General features: G+C 47.8%; 1 protein-coding gene across 9 annotated transcripts in view; it reads left to right on the forward strand.

The window, feature by feature from the left end:
- The window catches only part of camk2g1 (calcium/calmodulin-dependent protein kinase (CaM kinase) II gamma 1), a 73,494-nt gene extending 61,829 nt beyond the window's left edge, over window positions 1-11,665 (forward strand). For 3 of the 9 annotated variants that reach the window (XM_036530676.1, XM_036530692.1, XM_036530716.1), the window contains 7 exons: window positions 251-295; window positions 1,472-1,526; window positions 3,374-3,457; window positions 7,699-7,774; window positions 10,213-10,307; window positions 10,678-10,923; window positions 11,266-11,665. In XM_036530676.1, the coding sequence (XP_036386569.1) occupies window positions 251-295; window positions 1,472-1,526; window positions 3,374-3,457; window positions 7,699-7,774; window positions 10,213-10,307; window positions 10,678-10,910 (588 nt within the window). In that variant the 3' untranslated portion in view covers window positions 10,911-10,923; window positions 11,266-11,665. The remainder of the gene's footprint in view (window positions 1-250; window positions 296-1,471; window positions 1,527-3,373; window positions 3,458-7,698; window positions 7,775-10,212; window positions 10,308-10,677; window positions 10,924-11,265) is intronic. The other 6 variants (XM_036530708.1, XM_036530724.1, XM_036530732.1 and 3 more) reach the window with 3 other exon arrangements.
- The last annotated feature ends 767 nt before the right edge of the window (window positions 11,666-12,432 follow it).

Here is a 12,432-nt window from a genome sequence, read left to right on the forward strand (position 1 = left end):
CCATCTGGGCCTCCCTCCGTACCTCTCAGTCCAGTCTGCCCTCTCAGTCAGTCCGTGTGATTCCTTACACAGTACAACCCCTTCATTATAGCCAGTATCTTCCATCAACCCCTGGTCTTTGGGAGTTGACAGTTCCCCAAACGCAGTATCCTCCTCTCCTCCTGCCACAGCTCCTCAGCACCTCCAACACCTCAGCCCCCCATCCCCTCTTCTCTTTCTCCCATGTTAATCTCTCTCGTTTTTTCTCCAGGAACCGCAAACCACTGTGGTGCACAACCCTGCTGATGGCATCAAGGTAAGAAAAGAGCCCCCCCCCCCCCCCCCCATCTTCACCCCCTCAGTCTGAGAGAGGACAGGGGGGGGTGTGGCTCCTCAGAAAGCCCCTCCCTCTGAGCAGTTTACTTACTGAATCAAAATAAAATCACGAATACCTCATATTTCTTTTAAAGATCCCGTCCTCTCGCAAAGAAACCTTCTCATACAAGAGCTGTTCACAGTCTGTGGGTCAAAAGTCAAAAGGGAGTAGTGGTAGCATATGAACTAGCCCAGAGTTCCTGTAAGGCAGGAAGTGTAGTAGTGCAGTAAACCCCAACTCATTACAAGAAACCATTCTGGTTAAAACAGATTATGCTAACCAGTGACTATAGACATCAGGATTTGTCCTGGCCATTTAAGTCTTGAAATTTACATTTATTCATCTATTCAATGAATAAATTTACATTTATTCATCTATTCAACTTCTGTCATATTTTTTGCTCACTAAAGTGAGCTGAGAACGCTGGATTGATGTGACTACAGTCAGATCTGAATCAGATCTGCCTGTGCAGTGCAAACATTCAAACATCTCTGTGGCAGTTCTGAGCGGGAGTGAGGCCATATCACATTGCCAAAGCAGTCAAACTCCGCTATAGGGAGTCAAATTCAAACAGAGACGTGCCTTGCGCATGACTCTGCTCTTCTGAAACGGGGCAGTGTGTGATCTCCCAGCCGGGATACGTCCGTGACTCTCAGGCCAGACTCACGCTCACGCCAGCCCGTCAGATCTCAGCTGCCTCGTTAAGGACTCGTTATTCAAAAGCTCGGCGCATCTGCCTAGCCGGCGGGAACAGGGGAAATGGGGCAGGATCCAGCCCAGATAGCACACTCTCCGCACTGCAGGGAACACAGTGGAGTGTGTTAGCCAGAGTATCTTTTTAATCAATGAAATGTTAAATGCTGGTGATTGGTCCAGACGCTCCGGTGGTTAGGTATTAGCCAACGGGAGGCGGACTGCTGGTTGATGCCTGAGTGTAAGGGAACTCTTGCTGTTGTGAAGGAGACTGATGAACTTTGTCTCTGTGTTTCTCTCTGTGTCCTTCTCCTCTCTCTGCATCCTTGGTCTCACTCACTGTCTGGATTGCTGTATGTTCTGTTTATGCCTTCTGTTTCTCTGCCTCTCTGTCCCTCTCTCTGTCTGTCTCTCCCTCTGCAGGGCTCCTCAGAAAGCTGCAACACCACAGAGGAAGAGGATGTGAAAGGTAGGAAAGGTACTTAGCGCCCTCTGCTGTTCTCTGCATGCATTTAATACCCCAGGGTAGCTCCCCTCCCTCAGTGGAGGCCCCGCTGCCGGGTCTTAAAGGTGATCCATGTTTTAGAGTCCCACCTCCGAGGCGATCGTTTTTTCGTACCTGTGACAGTGAGAGGGGGTGGGGAATTGGGGAGGGGGACGGCGCCGTTCGATGAGCCTCCCTGACATCGCCCGGTGTGGCGACGCAGGGCCCTCTCATCAGCCCGAGGGAGAGCCCGGCCAAGAGGATGCGGCAGAGGACCCTGTTGCTTAGAAACGGGAGTGCGCGTCACACTCTCTCTCTCTCCCACAGCAGAGAGCAGTGTGCTGCAGCGCACAGAAATACAGTGTGTCCCAGCGAGGCCTCCGTACTGGGTGAGGACAGGGCAGACAGGGGAAACCCATCTGCAGCTACCTTGCCTCAGTCATGGGGCAGTGCTGTTTAGCGGAGACTGCGTCCCAGCAGCTGACCTGAGCACCCTTATGCCTGTCAGTTCTCAGCCTGGTGCTCTCAGCCTGAGACAGGCTAGCAGTGTTCAAATCAGATGCACAAACTCTCACGCGCACGCGTGCCATACACACAGAGGAACGTGCACACTCACGCACACATGCTCACACGCACATGAACCCACATGCAGACACTTGGAGTTAGTGAGGATAAAGAACAAGATACGTATGTAAGCTGGGACCTCAGGTGCCATCTGGGCCTTTAAAATGGTGTTACCTATGTTGGCAGCCACATGAACAGCAGCACACACAGAAAAGAACAGAGCACACCTGAAGATGTGTCAGCCTGACACACTGTACTGTAATGCAGGACACGTGCTACAGCAATACAACATGTCAGAAACGTGTGTCAAAGCATACTGATACCCTACTGTAATGCTGAACAACAGGCAATCAGTCAGTTAATCAAATTTTATTTGTTATAGTGCGTTTTTACAGTTGAGTTTGTTACAAGCCGTTATATATATATATAGCGTAGTGTGTTTTGCAGAGGGAATCCAAAAACCAGAAAACCCAGGAAATATTGGGAAGAACTGGACAATTGTCCCCTAACCCCAGGAAAAGGCAGTTGAGAGACTCATGGAAAATAATAATAGAAAAGATAACATTGGCATAACACATAGAGGCATCAGTTCATCAAGATTTGGCAAGATTGAAGTATTGTAACCAAACTGTCGTAAGTTATAATCCACAATCTGAATAAATGGTTCTCTGTGACAAGTCAGAGTCTCATGGCTGGGATGTGGGTATAAGTTGGTTAAACTGAGGCAGTAGATATCTGAATAAAGAGCTTTATTGTCCTTCTGTGTCAGTCGCACGGGGCTCTGTCTGTCTGTCCCTCTGTCGGTTGTGTGTCTGTGGTTAACGCAGGTTACGCAGTTGTGCTGATGTAAGTAGGTGAGGTGGTGAATTTTGGGTCCAGGTTTGCAGCTGTAAACTGTCATCGTCGGCACCCGGAGCAGGCCCGGCTTGCTGCCGAGCCGACAGAGTATTAGGCGGCACCGCATCGCTGCTGTGCTCCCCTGTAGGCAGCGCCATCTGGTGTCTAGACCGTGCGAGAAGCAAGCTGTACATTCAACTGTACACACACCCGTTCGCCTGTAGGTCTCTTGTTCAAAGTAGGCGTGACCCCCTTGCTGAAGCGGAAGAGGGGGATTGTGGGTATGGGGCGATGTGTGCGTGTGTGTGTGTGGTCTGTGCTTCGCGGTGGTGGGTAGGGCCTCCCTCGGGGGGGGGGGGGGGGGGGAGTGGGGGGGGGGTGTGTGCCGTGTCTGACTCCCGCTCTGTCTCTCCCTGGCGCGGGGGTGCGGGGGACGGCAGTGTCCGGCCGTGCGGCCAGCAGCGACAGCGCGGTGCTGAGCCAGTGCAGCGGGACGGAGGGATCGCCACAGGGCCCGCCCACCTGTAAGTGTCAGCGGCAGCAGACCCCGCCCCCAACCCTCCACCCGCCTGTCCCCTTCACCTCAGTGTGGGCCCTTCCCTTTGCAGTGGGCCCCACCTCCCCACTGCCTTTTGCTCTGTCCTTGCTCTGCAAGGGGATGTACATACCCAGGTCTGTTAGACTGTTAGACTGAGATCCCTGTCTCCTCTGGTCTGAACATCTTTCCCTTGCCTGAGTGATTCCAAGTGGGTCCTGACTGACTGCAGCTACCACTTGTAACCTTCCTCTGTGATGTCATAGAGTACCTATGTGTTACCTAGTGTTACCTAGTGTTCTGAGGGAGCGTGTTTGTTTCTGTGATGTCATAGACTATGCTCTCACCCAGAGTTCTGAGGGAGTGTGTATATTCCTGTGATGTCATAGAGTATACTCTTGCCCGGATTTCTGAGGGAACATGTTTCTGTGATGTCATCCTTTGGGATTCTCTCTTGGTTGAGCTTTAGCCCCACCCTCACCCTGCTCTCTGACTGTCTCCCATGCCTTACCTGTGCCTTACCACGCTCTGTCTGCTCTCCCCATCTCTGGGACCTGTCTTTCCCCTACTGACATACACACACACACACACCCCTATCTGTGGTCCTGAGAAAGCGTTCCTGACATCACCGTACCTAAAGAATTACCCTGGGTGCACTGTGTTCCTGCCACAATTCGGCAGCACCCTCCCAGCCCTATGCCTGTGGAGTCCTCAGCGCTGCCACATCCCGCAGCCTTGCTCCAGCTGGTTTCCACAGCGTCTGTGTTGACCTCTGACCTTTGACTCTCTGGTCAGCCCGTGTTTCCCGCCATGAGTGAGCCTGTGCCAAGTGAGACGTTCTGTCTGATGGGGTTAAGGCCCCGGGCCCTCACTTCATACATTGCTATGTGTGTCTGCGGAAATGTCAGGGTGACGTGGGCTGCTTCTCCATGACTCCCATTTGGTCCCTATACCTCTGTTTCTCAAGAGGTGGAGCTGCATGGACTGTGGAACATGGTGTTCTTTCCTATGATTGGCTCCTACACCGGGCACAGGGAATCCCCCACACCCAAAGAGACTGAGATTCTGTTCCCCAAACTCACTGTTCCATTTAATTCATTTCTGTATCCAGTGTAGCAGTAATCTTAGGCATTTCTATGTAGTACAGTGCATAAGAGCTTGTTAGAACTGTTAATTAGATAAACTAAAAATAATGCTTTAAGTTTTGTATAAAAGCGTAACAAACTTGTTTTCTTACAAGGAAAAAATCAGGAAAAGGGTACAGTGTCTGGAATATATTTTGTTAATATACTTCACAAATTATATGAAGTATAAGGATTTGTAAATATATTTTGAACCATATGTGTAATGTTTTACAAAATATATAGGTTACTGTCTACATGACTAGCTCTACTGTTTCAGCCAGTCAGGGTCTGGTTACATCCAGTCAGGATGTTTAAAAAAAAAACACCTGAACAGGTAGGCACTGGGCATTGATTCAGACCTCACACAGTGAGGAGAACACAGCCCTCCAGTCCCAGATTCAGGTGTCCCGTCTCCAGGACGACAGCTGAAAGGCCTGGGTACATGCAGTAGATGCGCTTACAGGGGGAGCAGGCCACCATGGGTCCCGCGCTCTCTTCCCAAACAGGATTAGTTCCGCTCAGGCGTAATGAGTCTCTGGCTGGGGAAGACTGCTGTAGCTCAGCAGCAGGAGATCTTGCTATTAGCGCCCCCCCCCCATTCTGATGAGTAAGCTGTACTGAAAACGGCCACATTTAGCTGCCCTGCTCACTAGCACACAGACACATACACGCACACACGTTCTGACAGACATACATACACACACACACACACATTCTTTGACAGACAGATACACACACACACACACCCTGTGACTCTCTGGCTCCGGTACTAGACAGGCAGCTGTGGACCTTGCCGTAAGCTGCTAGCTCTGCTAACTCCGCTAGCTCATCTAACTCTGCTAACTCTGCTAGTCTGCCTCTGTCTCTCACCAGCGTGAGTCTGACACTGAAGTGGGGCTGCTTGGTTAGGTTTGGCACAGAAAGTCAAAGCAGCAGCATGTATTTACATGTAGCTACAGTACTTTATTCATGCCTGTCAGGGGTAACAGTGTACACCGCAATCTGTCATATGGTCCGTGTAGACATGCATGTGATGAGCTGACTGCTTTGCTATCCTGAGAATGTTTCATTGGTACAGTGATCCAATGTCAACATGGGAGGCGGGGTTCACCAAACTCGCTTTTTAACGAGGGTCCATTAATCCCCTGGTTCTGACCCGTTCTGTGTGCTGCTGGAACAGCCTGTGACAGGATGGCAGTCAGGCTGGATTGGGTCTGTTTCTCACTCACTGTCTGTCCAAGGGCACTGAAAACCTTTCTGCATCTCACACATTAATCATCTGCCTGACACCCTGTTTCCATCTCTGTCCTCTTACCTGGCTCTTCCCCATAACTGTTCCTTGCATTCATCTGTGTGTGTGTGTGTGTGTGTGTGTGTGTGTGTGTGTGTGTGTGTGTGTGTGTGTGATTGTTAGCATCAGTGTGTGTGCTCACTCGCTGCCATTGTCTTCGCTCACACAGTATAGTTATGTATGTGCATGTATGTGTGAGAGAATGTATATGAGGGTGTGTAAGTGGGTGTGTTTCTGTGTCTCTGTATGAGTGTGTGTTGCTGTGTCCTTGTGTGAGTGAATGAGTTAGTGTGAGTGCACGTTAGCATTAGCGTCATTGTGTGCGCGCGTGCGTGTGTGTGTGCGTCTGCGTGCGCGTGTGTGTGTGCGTCTGTGTGTGTGTGTGTGTGCGCGCGTGCGTGCGTGTGTGTGCGCGTGTGTGTGTGCGTCTGTGTGTGTGTGCGTCTGTGTGTGTGTGTGCGTCTGTGTGTGTGTGCGTCTGTGTGTGTGTGTGTGTGTGTGTGTGTGTGTGTGTGTGTGCGCACCTTCACTCGCTGCCATTGTCTTCACTCTGTGTCTTTCAGCTGCCCCGCTGCATGATAAAAAGCGCATGGCTTGGAACAGTACAGGCCACTCCTGCCCTGATTTTGAGCCAGCTGTCTCTGTACCCCCTGCTGCACCACTAGGGGCAGCACCTCCATGCTGTGTAAGTGCAGGGCTGTCTAGTGCTTTGCTAGCGCTAGTTAGACACGCCATGCAGTGAAATCCACCACAAACACCCTGCCTCTGCACACACAGGCACCCCACAGGCACATCTTCCTACTGGCCTTCTAATTGGATAAGGCCCACACCTATAAACCAGCTGATTAGATAAGGCCCACACCTATAAACCGGCTGATAGGATAAGGACCACCCTGTTGATTGCATAAGGTTTGCTGCAACAAACATGCTGATTTAATAAGGTCCACTCGTGTATACATGCTGATTGGATGTGGTACGTTCCTTTAAACATATTGATTGGATAGGTTTGTCCAAATGAATCTCTGTACTGTATACACCCATCAGCGGTTTTGGTGAAACACACTGGAGTGTGTGGTGTGTAGAAATGCCAATTCATGTGCTAGCGGTTGGCATCAGTGTGTTTCATTATCTACCAAAATCACACTGTTGTTTTTATTAATTCAGCAAATGTAAATATTGTTTACTGTTGATTTTCATGGCGTCCGGGGTATGCATGTTTCAGATGTGGGTAGGGGCAGATGCTGATGAACACTCAGAGACTGCGACTTCATCAGTCTTCGTGTAATTTGATGCCTTTTTCATTTGATTGATCTAGCAGTCTCAAACCCAGTCATTAACAGTGCCACAGTATCAGATGTCTGAGGACTTTACTTTTGACTTACGGTTCTGGAGATATTGTAAAACCCATTTGTGTGTGTGTGTGTGTGTGCGTGTCCTTAGTAGTGATGTCTATTCGTTGTCCCTGCTTTGTGGCAGGAGGGGAGGGCCAGGTTGGCCCTGATCTGCCTCTGTGATAGGCGCTTTTGACAAAGCTGGCGGCAAAGCTCTGTTAACCCTGTCCCCTCCACAGAAAGTCTGTGTCAGTTTATCATCAGTACTCTCAGGAGCTCAGCAGTAGCGTGAATCTGGGCGCAAAAAACACTTCCTGTACAGGGGCCCCGTTCAGCGACAGCGCCGGCTGAGAGCGTGGGGACTCACAGCATGATGGGGGAGACATGCCTGTTTATTAGGTTGGATGTTCCCATTTTCTCCCCCATTTTGTTCTCTCATTCTCTCTCTTTCTCTCCTTCCTTCGTTCCTCTCTGTCCTTTACAGCTCGCAAGCAGGAGATCATCAAGATCACAGAGCAGCTGATCGAAGCCATTAACAACGGGGACTTTGAGGCGTATACGTGAGTACCACACAGCGGCCGTACTCCCAGCATGCACTTGGCCCGCACTGAGTCTCCCCAGATCATGGCTGTGTCCCAAATTAAGCAGCAGCATACTGTGTAGTACGAACACTGAATACTGTGTAGTCAGTTATGCTTGGCCATCTAGTACATTTACACCTGATAGTATGGATAGTAGGGGTGTGCAGAAATGTCGTTTTTTCGATTAATCATTTTTAAAAATTCGTCCGATTCGATATCGATCTGTAAAATTTATGGATCGATCTTTTAGGCTAATATGCATTTTTTCCGGTTTTCTTGGTTCATTTCCGAAATGGTTAAACATAGCCAAAGAATTAAATAGACGGGCTCTGACATACCCTAACTGTCGTATTAAAGGCAATTACTAGTCCCCCCTCATTAGATGTCGCTCTCTCGTTTAACTTTTAACGTTTAATGACCTGCGAACGCACAGAGGAAAACCTGTAACATCAACTTTTTTTTTTAACTGTGACGGGACCTCTCAGTGTTCACCATGGCTAACCCTACGGTCACACGGACGACCCAGGAGAGAGACAAAGCGACCGGCTGCCATTCATTTTCAGTGAGAGTTCGTGATTTACAGCGACAGGACACAAGTGGCCATTGCAAAGCCAACTAGGTGGGGCTAAAATAGACTAGACTCGAGGTCTGTTTTATGCAAATACTCAGCGATGCGGCACGGCGAAGGCAGCGTGATACACGTTGCTGAAACGAAGGATCCAACATTTTGGTTCCAGTCAAACATGGAGGGAGAGGCTTATCGTGGCAGTGTCGGGTTTCCCCATACTCTACAATTTGTCTCTTGATACGTACAGAGATATAAATTTAATATGCGTGGAGAAGGTTGTCCGAAATCGTGGAGATGCCTGGTATACATATTCATATATATTTGCACTGCAGTCACAGCTTTTTAGCTTTAACTTTAATACAGTGCACAACCACTACCTAGCTACCTACCAAGCTAGCTAAACTGAACGGCAGCACTTGCTCACGATTGCAATGCAATTTAGCGCATCTCAAGAGGAACGTAGTTGTTCATGTTCGTGTGCTAGGTAGTTAGCTAGCTAGTTGTTCATATTAGGCTAGCAAGAAAACGTTCACAATTGCAGAGTTGCTACTGGCGGTCAGCTACGTTTTGTCAGTCATTATAGCTACCTTACAAACCAGCTTTCCCTGAGCTAACTAACGCAAACACATTGTTGCTTCGTATCATTAATAAGTAGCCAATGATACACGTTGTTTTTGTTTTTAAGGAACTATACCTATGTGTTCCTCAAATAAAAAGATTTTGGTATACAGCCATGCGTCGCTTAACGTCCACGATACGTTCTGTGAAATAGGACGTTATGTGATTTGGACGTTGTGCCAACACCATACTATATGTTTAGCAAACCTATATGGAATATGCATGAGATTGGATGCTGCTGCTTACGAGTCGAAGCATACACTGTTATACGGTAAACTTTTTAATTGTAAGCATGCAAAGTTCACATTAAAACAACAATAGAAAGTACAGTAGGCTAGCCTACGGTACATACATAAGGCATTAGCATAGGCGTTTATTATAATTATCAAGACGTATGTATTATATGGTATACTATGTACTGTACCATTATACGCCTGGCAGCGCAATCGCTTTATTTCCATGAGACTTGAGATACACGTGTTGCCTGCGGGAAGCGTTGCCTTCACTACGCCCGGTTACGTCCCGTTCTGCGATCGGGATTTTTAAACTTTACTATAACCTTATGGGACTACGGACGTAAATGCGAACGGACGTTGTCCGAATGGACGTTAAGCGGCGCATGACTGTACAAGCCTTTGGCCTTTTCTATAGTGATTTTCACAATTTGTTTCCAGTGACTGTGTAAATTTGTGTTCTCTTTAGAGCTTTTTAAACATCTCTCCAAATATGGAAAGCTGCTATAGTATTTCATATCTCATTCCTATCGATTCAATATCGAATCGGAATCAAATAGATTGAATCGAATCGTTACCTTGGGAATCAGAATCGAATCGGGGCATCTGTACCAATACCCAGCCCTAATGGATAGTGCAGTATGGTTGAAACTACCCAGATATCATACTGTAGTTGGCAAAAACAGATGCATCAGCTTCACACTATCCAGGAAATGATTCACAATGCCTGTCCCAGAATTCATTGCAAAATATAAGGGGCAGGTCTTACGGCAGAAGTCAAAACGGAAAAAATTGTGGTCAGTTTAAATAGTTGTCCATAGTCAATATACATGCAGCTGGGTAGCAAACAACTGAGTGTTTATCAGATATCACATTTGTGGTATCATGCAAATAATTATCATTCCACACACTGGTGTGTAACTTAACATGCCAGTTGTGGTATTTAATGCATTATCAGTAGGTCCCAGGTGCCCTGACGTTCCACCTTCCTCTCACAGGAGAATCTGTGACCCTGGGCTGACGTCTTTTGAACCCGAGGCGCTGGGAAACCTGGTGGAAGGCATGGACTTCCACAAGTTCTACTTCGAGAACCGTGAGTGTCCCTTTACTCCCAAACAGCTCTGCCCTGCTGCATAAGAAGCCTGTGGGTCCAGCATGGATTGGTGGATTGGTTCTTTTAAGATGAACATCTTAGATAATACAATTATAATAATAATAGTTATAAATAGTTATTACCAGGAAACATGTCTGTTTCCTCTTGGTGGGCAACATTTAATTTTTGTTTAGTTGAAGTTATGTTTAAGTAGCTCTAACGTTTTTTAGCTTATTCAAAATATTTTGATTATAAGTTATTTTTATATCAGGGATCGTTTCATGGATAAGAAAATGCACTGTAATGTCTGTGTTCTGGGTTAATCGACTGCAATACTATGTAAATGTAAATGCTTGTGCGCCCCCTGCAGTTCTGAGTAAAAACAGCAAGCCGGTGCACACCACCATCCTGAACCCGCACGTGCACCTGATTGGGGAGGACGCGGCCTGCATCGCCTACATCCGCCTGACACAGTACATCGACAACCAGGGCCGGCCGCGCAGCAGCCAATCAGAGGAGACGCGCGTCTGGCACCGCCGTGACTCCAAGTGGCTCAACGTCCACTTCCACTGCTCAGGGGCCCCTGCCGCACCCCTGCAGTGAAGCAGCTACGCAGGTACTGATAGACACACACACACACACACAGAGCTACGCAGGTACTAATACACACACACACACACACACACATACACACACACACACACACCAGCTTCACAGGTACTGATATACATACTCACATACACACTGATACTCACACGCACACTGATTCACTCACATGCAATGTAGAAAGCGTCAGGTACAGTTACATACAAATGGAGATTCTGCTTGTCTGTCATTACATCAATGTAAGACTCGTGTTGTCTCTCCCTTCCTCCCTCTCTCCCCCTTTGCTCTCTCTCTTCCTCCCTCCCTTTCTCCCCCCTTTTTCTCTCTCTCTCCTTCCCTCCCTGTCTCCCAGCTTGGGTCTGTAAGCTGATTGGAGCGTTTCTTCTCCGTGTTGGGTTTGGCTCCGGGGGCCAGGCTGGATGAGAGCTGTGGAGGATTGAAGCGTACCACTAACGAAAGGCAAAACCAACATTAAAACACCAACAGGAACCAACAGAACACCACCAATCCAGTCCAAACCTAGATAGACACCGGGAGCCGGCTCTGTCAGCGGCCCCGCCCTTGGGACGGTGCATGCATCTGACGCCCACAAAGGGGGCGCTGTTCTCGTCCTTATTCTATGGATCCATCTTTCTGCCCGTTAAAGATGTCCAGAAGGTGTTTCAAGTACATATAAATATATATATATAATTACAGAAAAAAAACAGAATCTAAGAGAAACTGCAAAGTAAAAACACGTATGTAAGCAAAGTAAGGGGAGTTATGTGCGAATTGGGAGGGCAGGGGTGGGGGGTGGTTAGTGGGGGGGGGGGGGGTGCAGTTGCCTGCACTGCTAATGTTTAATGGCAGGTGTTGCAAAAAAAAAAAAAGTGTGTAGATTTTGCCGGAAGTTGACGGAACGAGGAGAGATAAACAGTCTTACAAACTAAAAACATTAACTTAATATCAGAATTAAAAGCACCAAAGTGTAGATGTTAGCTATTTAAGACTATTCTGTGCATTGATTCGATTATTTTATTTTTAGTTTTTTTTTTTTTTCTGGAAGGGGGGAGGTGGGGGGGGGGGCAGTTTTTTTTAGTACTCTGTGGTGTTACTGTGGAGCTCCTGATTTTTACCACTGAATGATTATGTATTTGAATGAGAAGGTATTTTGTGTTCCAAGCGAATGGATCTTTTTAAAAAAGAGGGATTTTTTTTTTATTTGAGCTATATATATGTGTATAATAAATATATAGTCTAGAGGTGAGGATGACTTGGCTTTCTGGCGCGGCGGGGGACGGGGGGAGGTGTCAGCGTTTCACCCGTCTCCTGTCCTATGGGTTGCTTGCTCCGCTACGTTTTGGAAAGCTTGTTATATATGTATATGTTTATGAATATGTATATAAAAATGGCACAAACTCACCATGCCAGGGCCTCTCTCATATCCTGCAGACTCCACCTGCTACCCTCCTGCTCTGAAAGTCCGGCCGCTGCAGGAACCTGAGGTTGCAGAAGGCATGCATTCAGTGTTCCATGATTG

This window comes from Megalops cyprinoides, chromosome 1 (genome assembly GCF_013368585.1).
Source record: "Megalops cyprinoides isolate fMegCyp1 chromosome 1, fMegCyp1.pri, whole genome shotgun sequence".
Lineage (NCBI taxonomy): Eukaryota > Metazoa > Chordata > Actinopteri > Elopiformes > Megalopidae > Megalops > Megalops cyprinoides.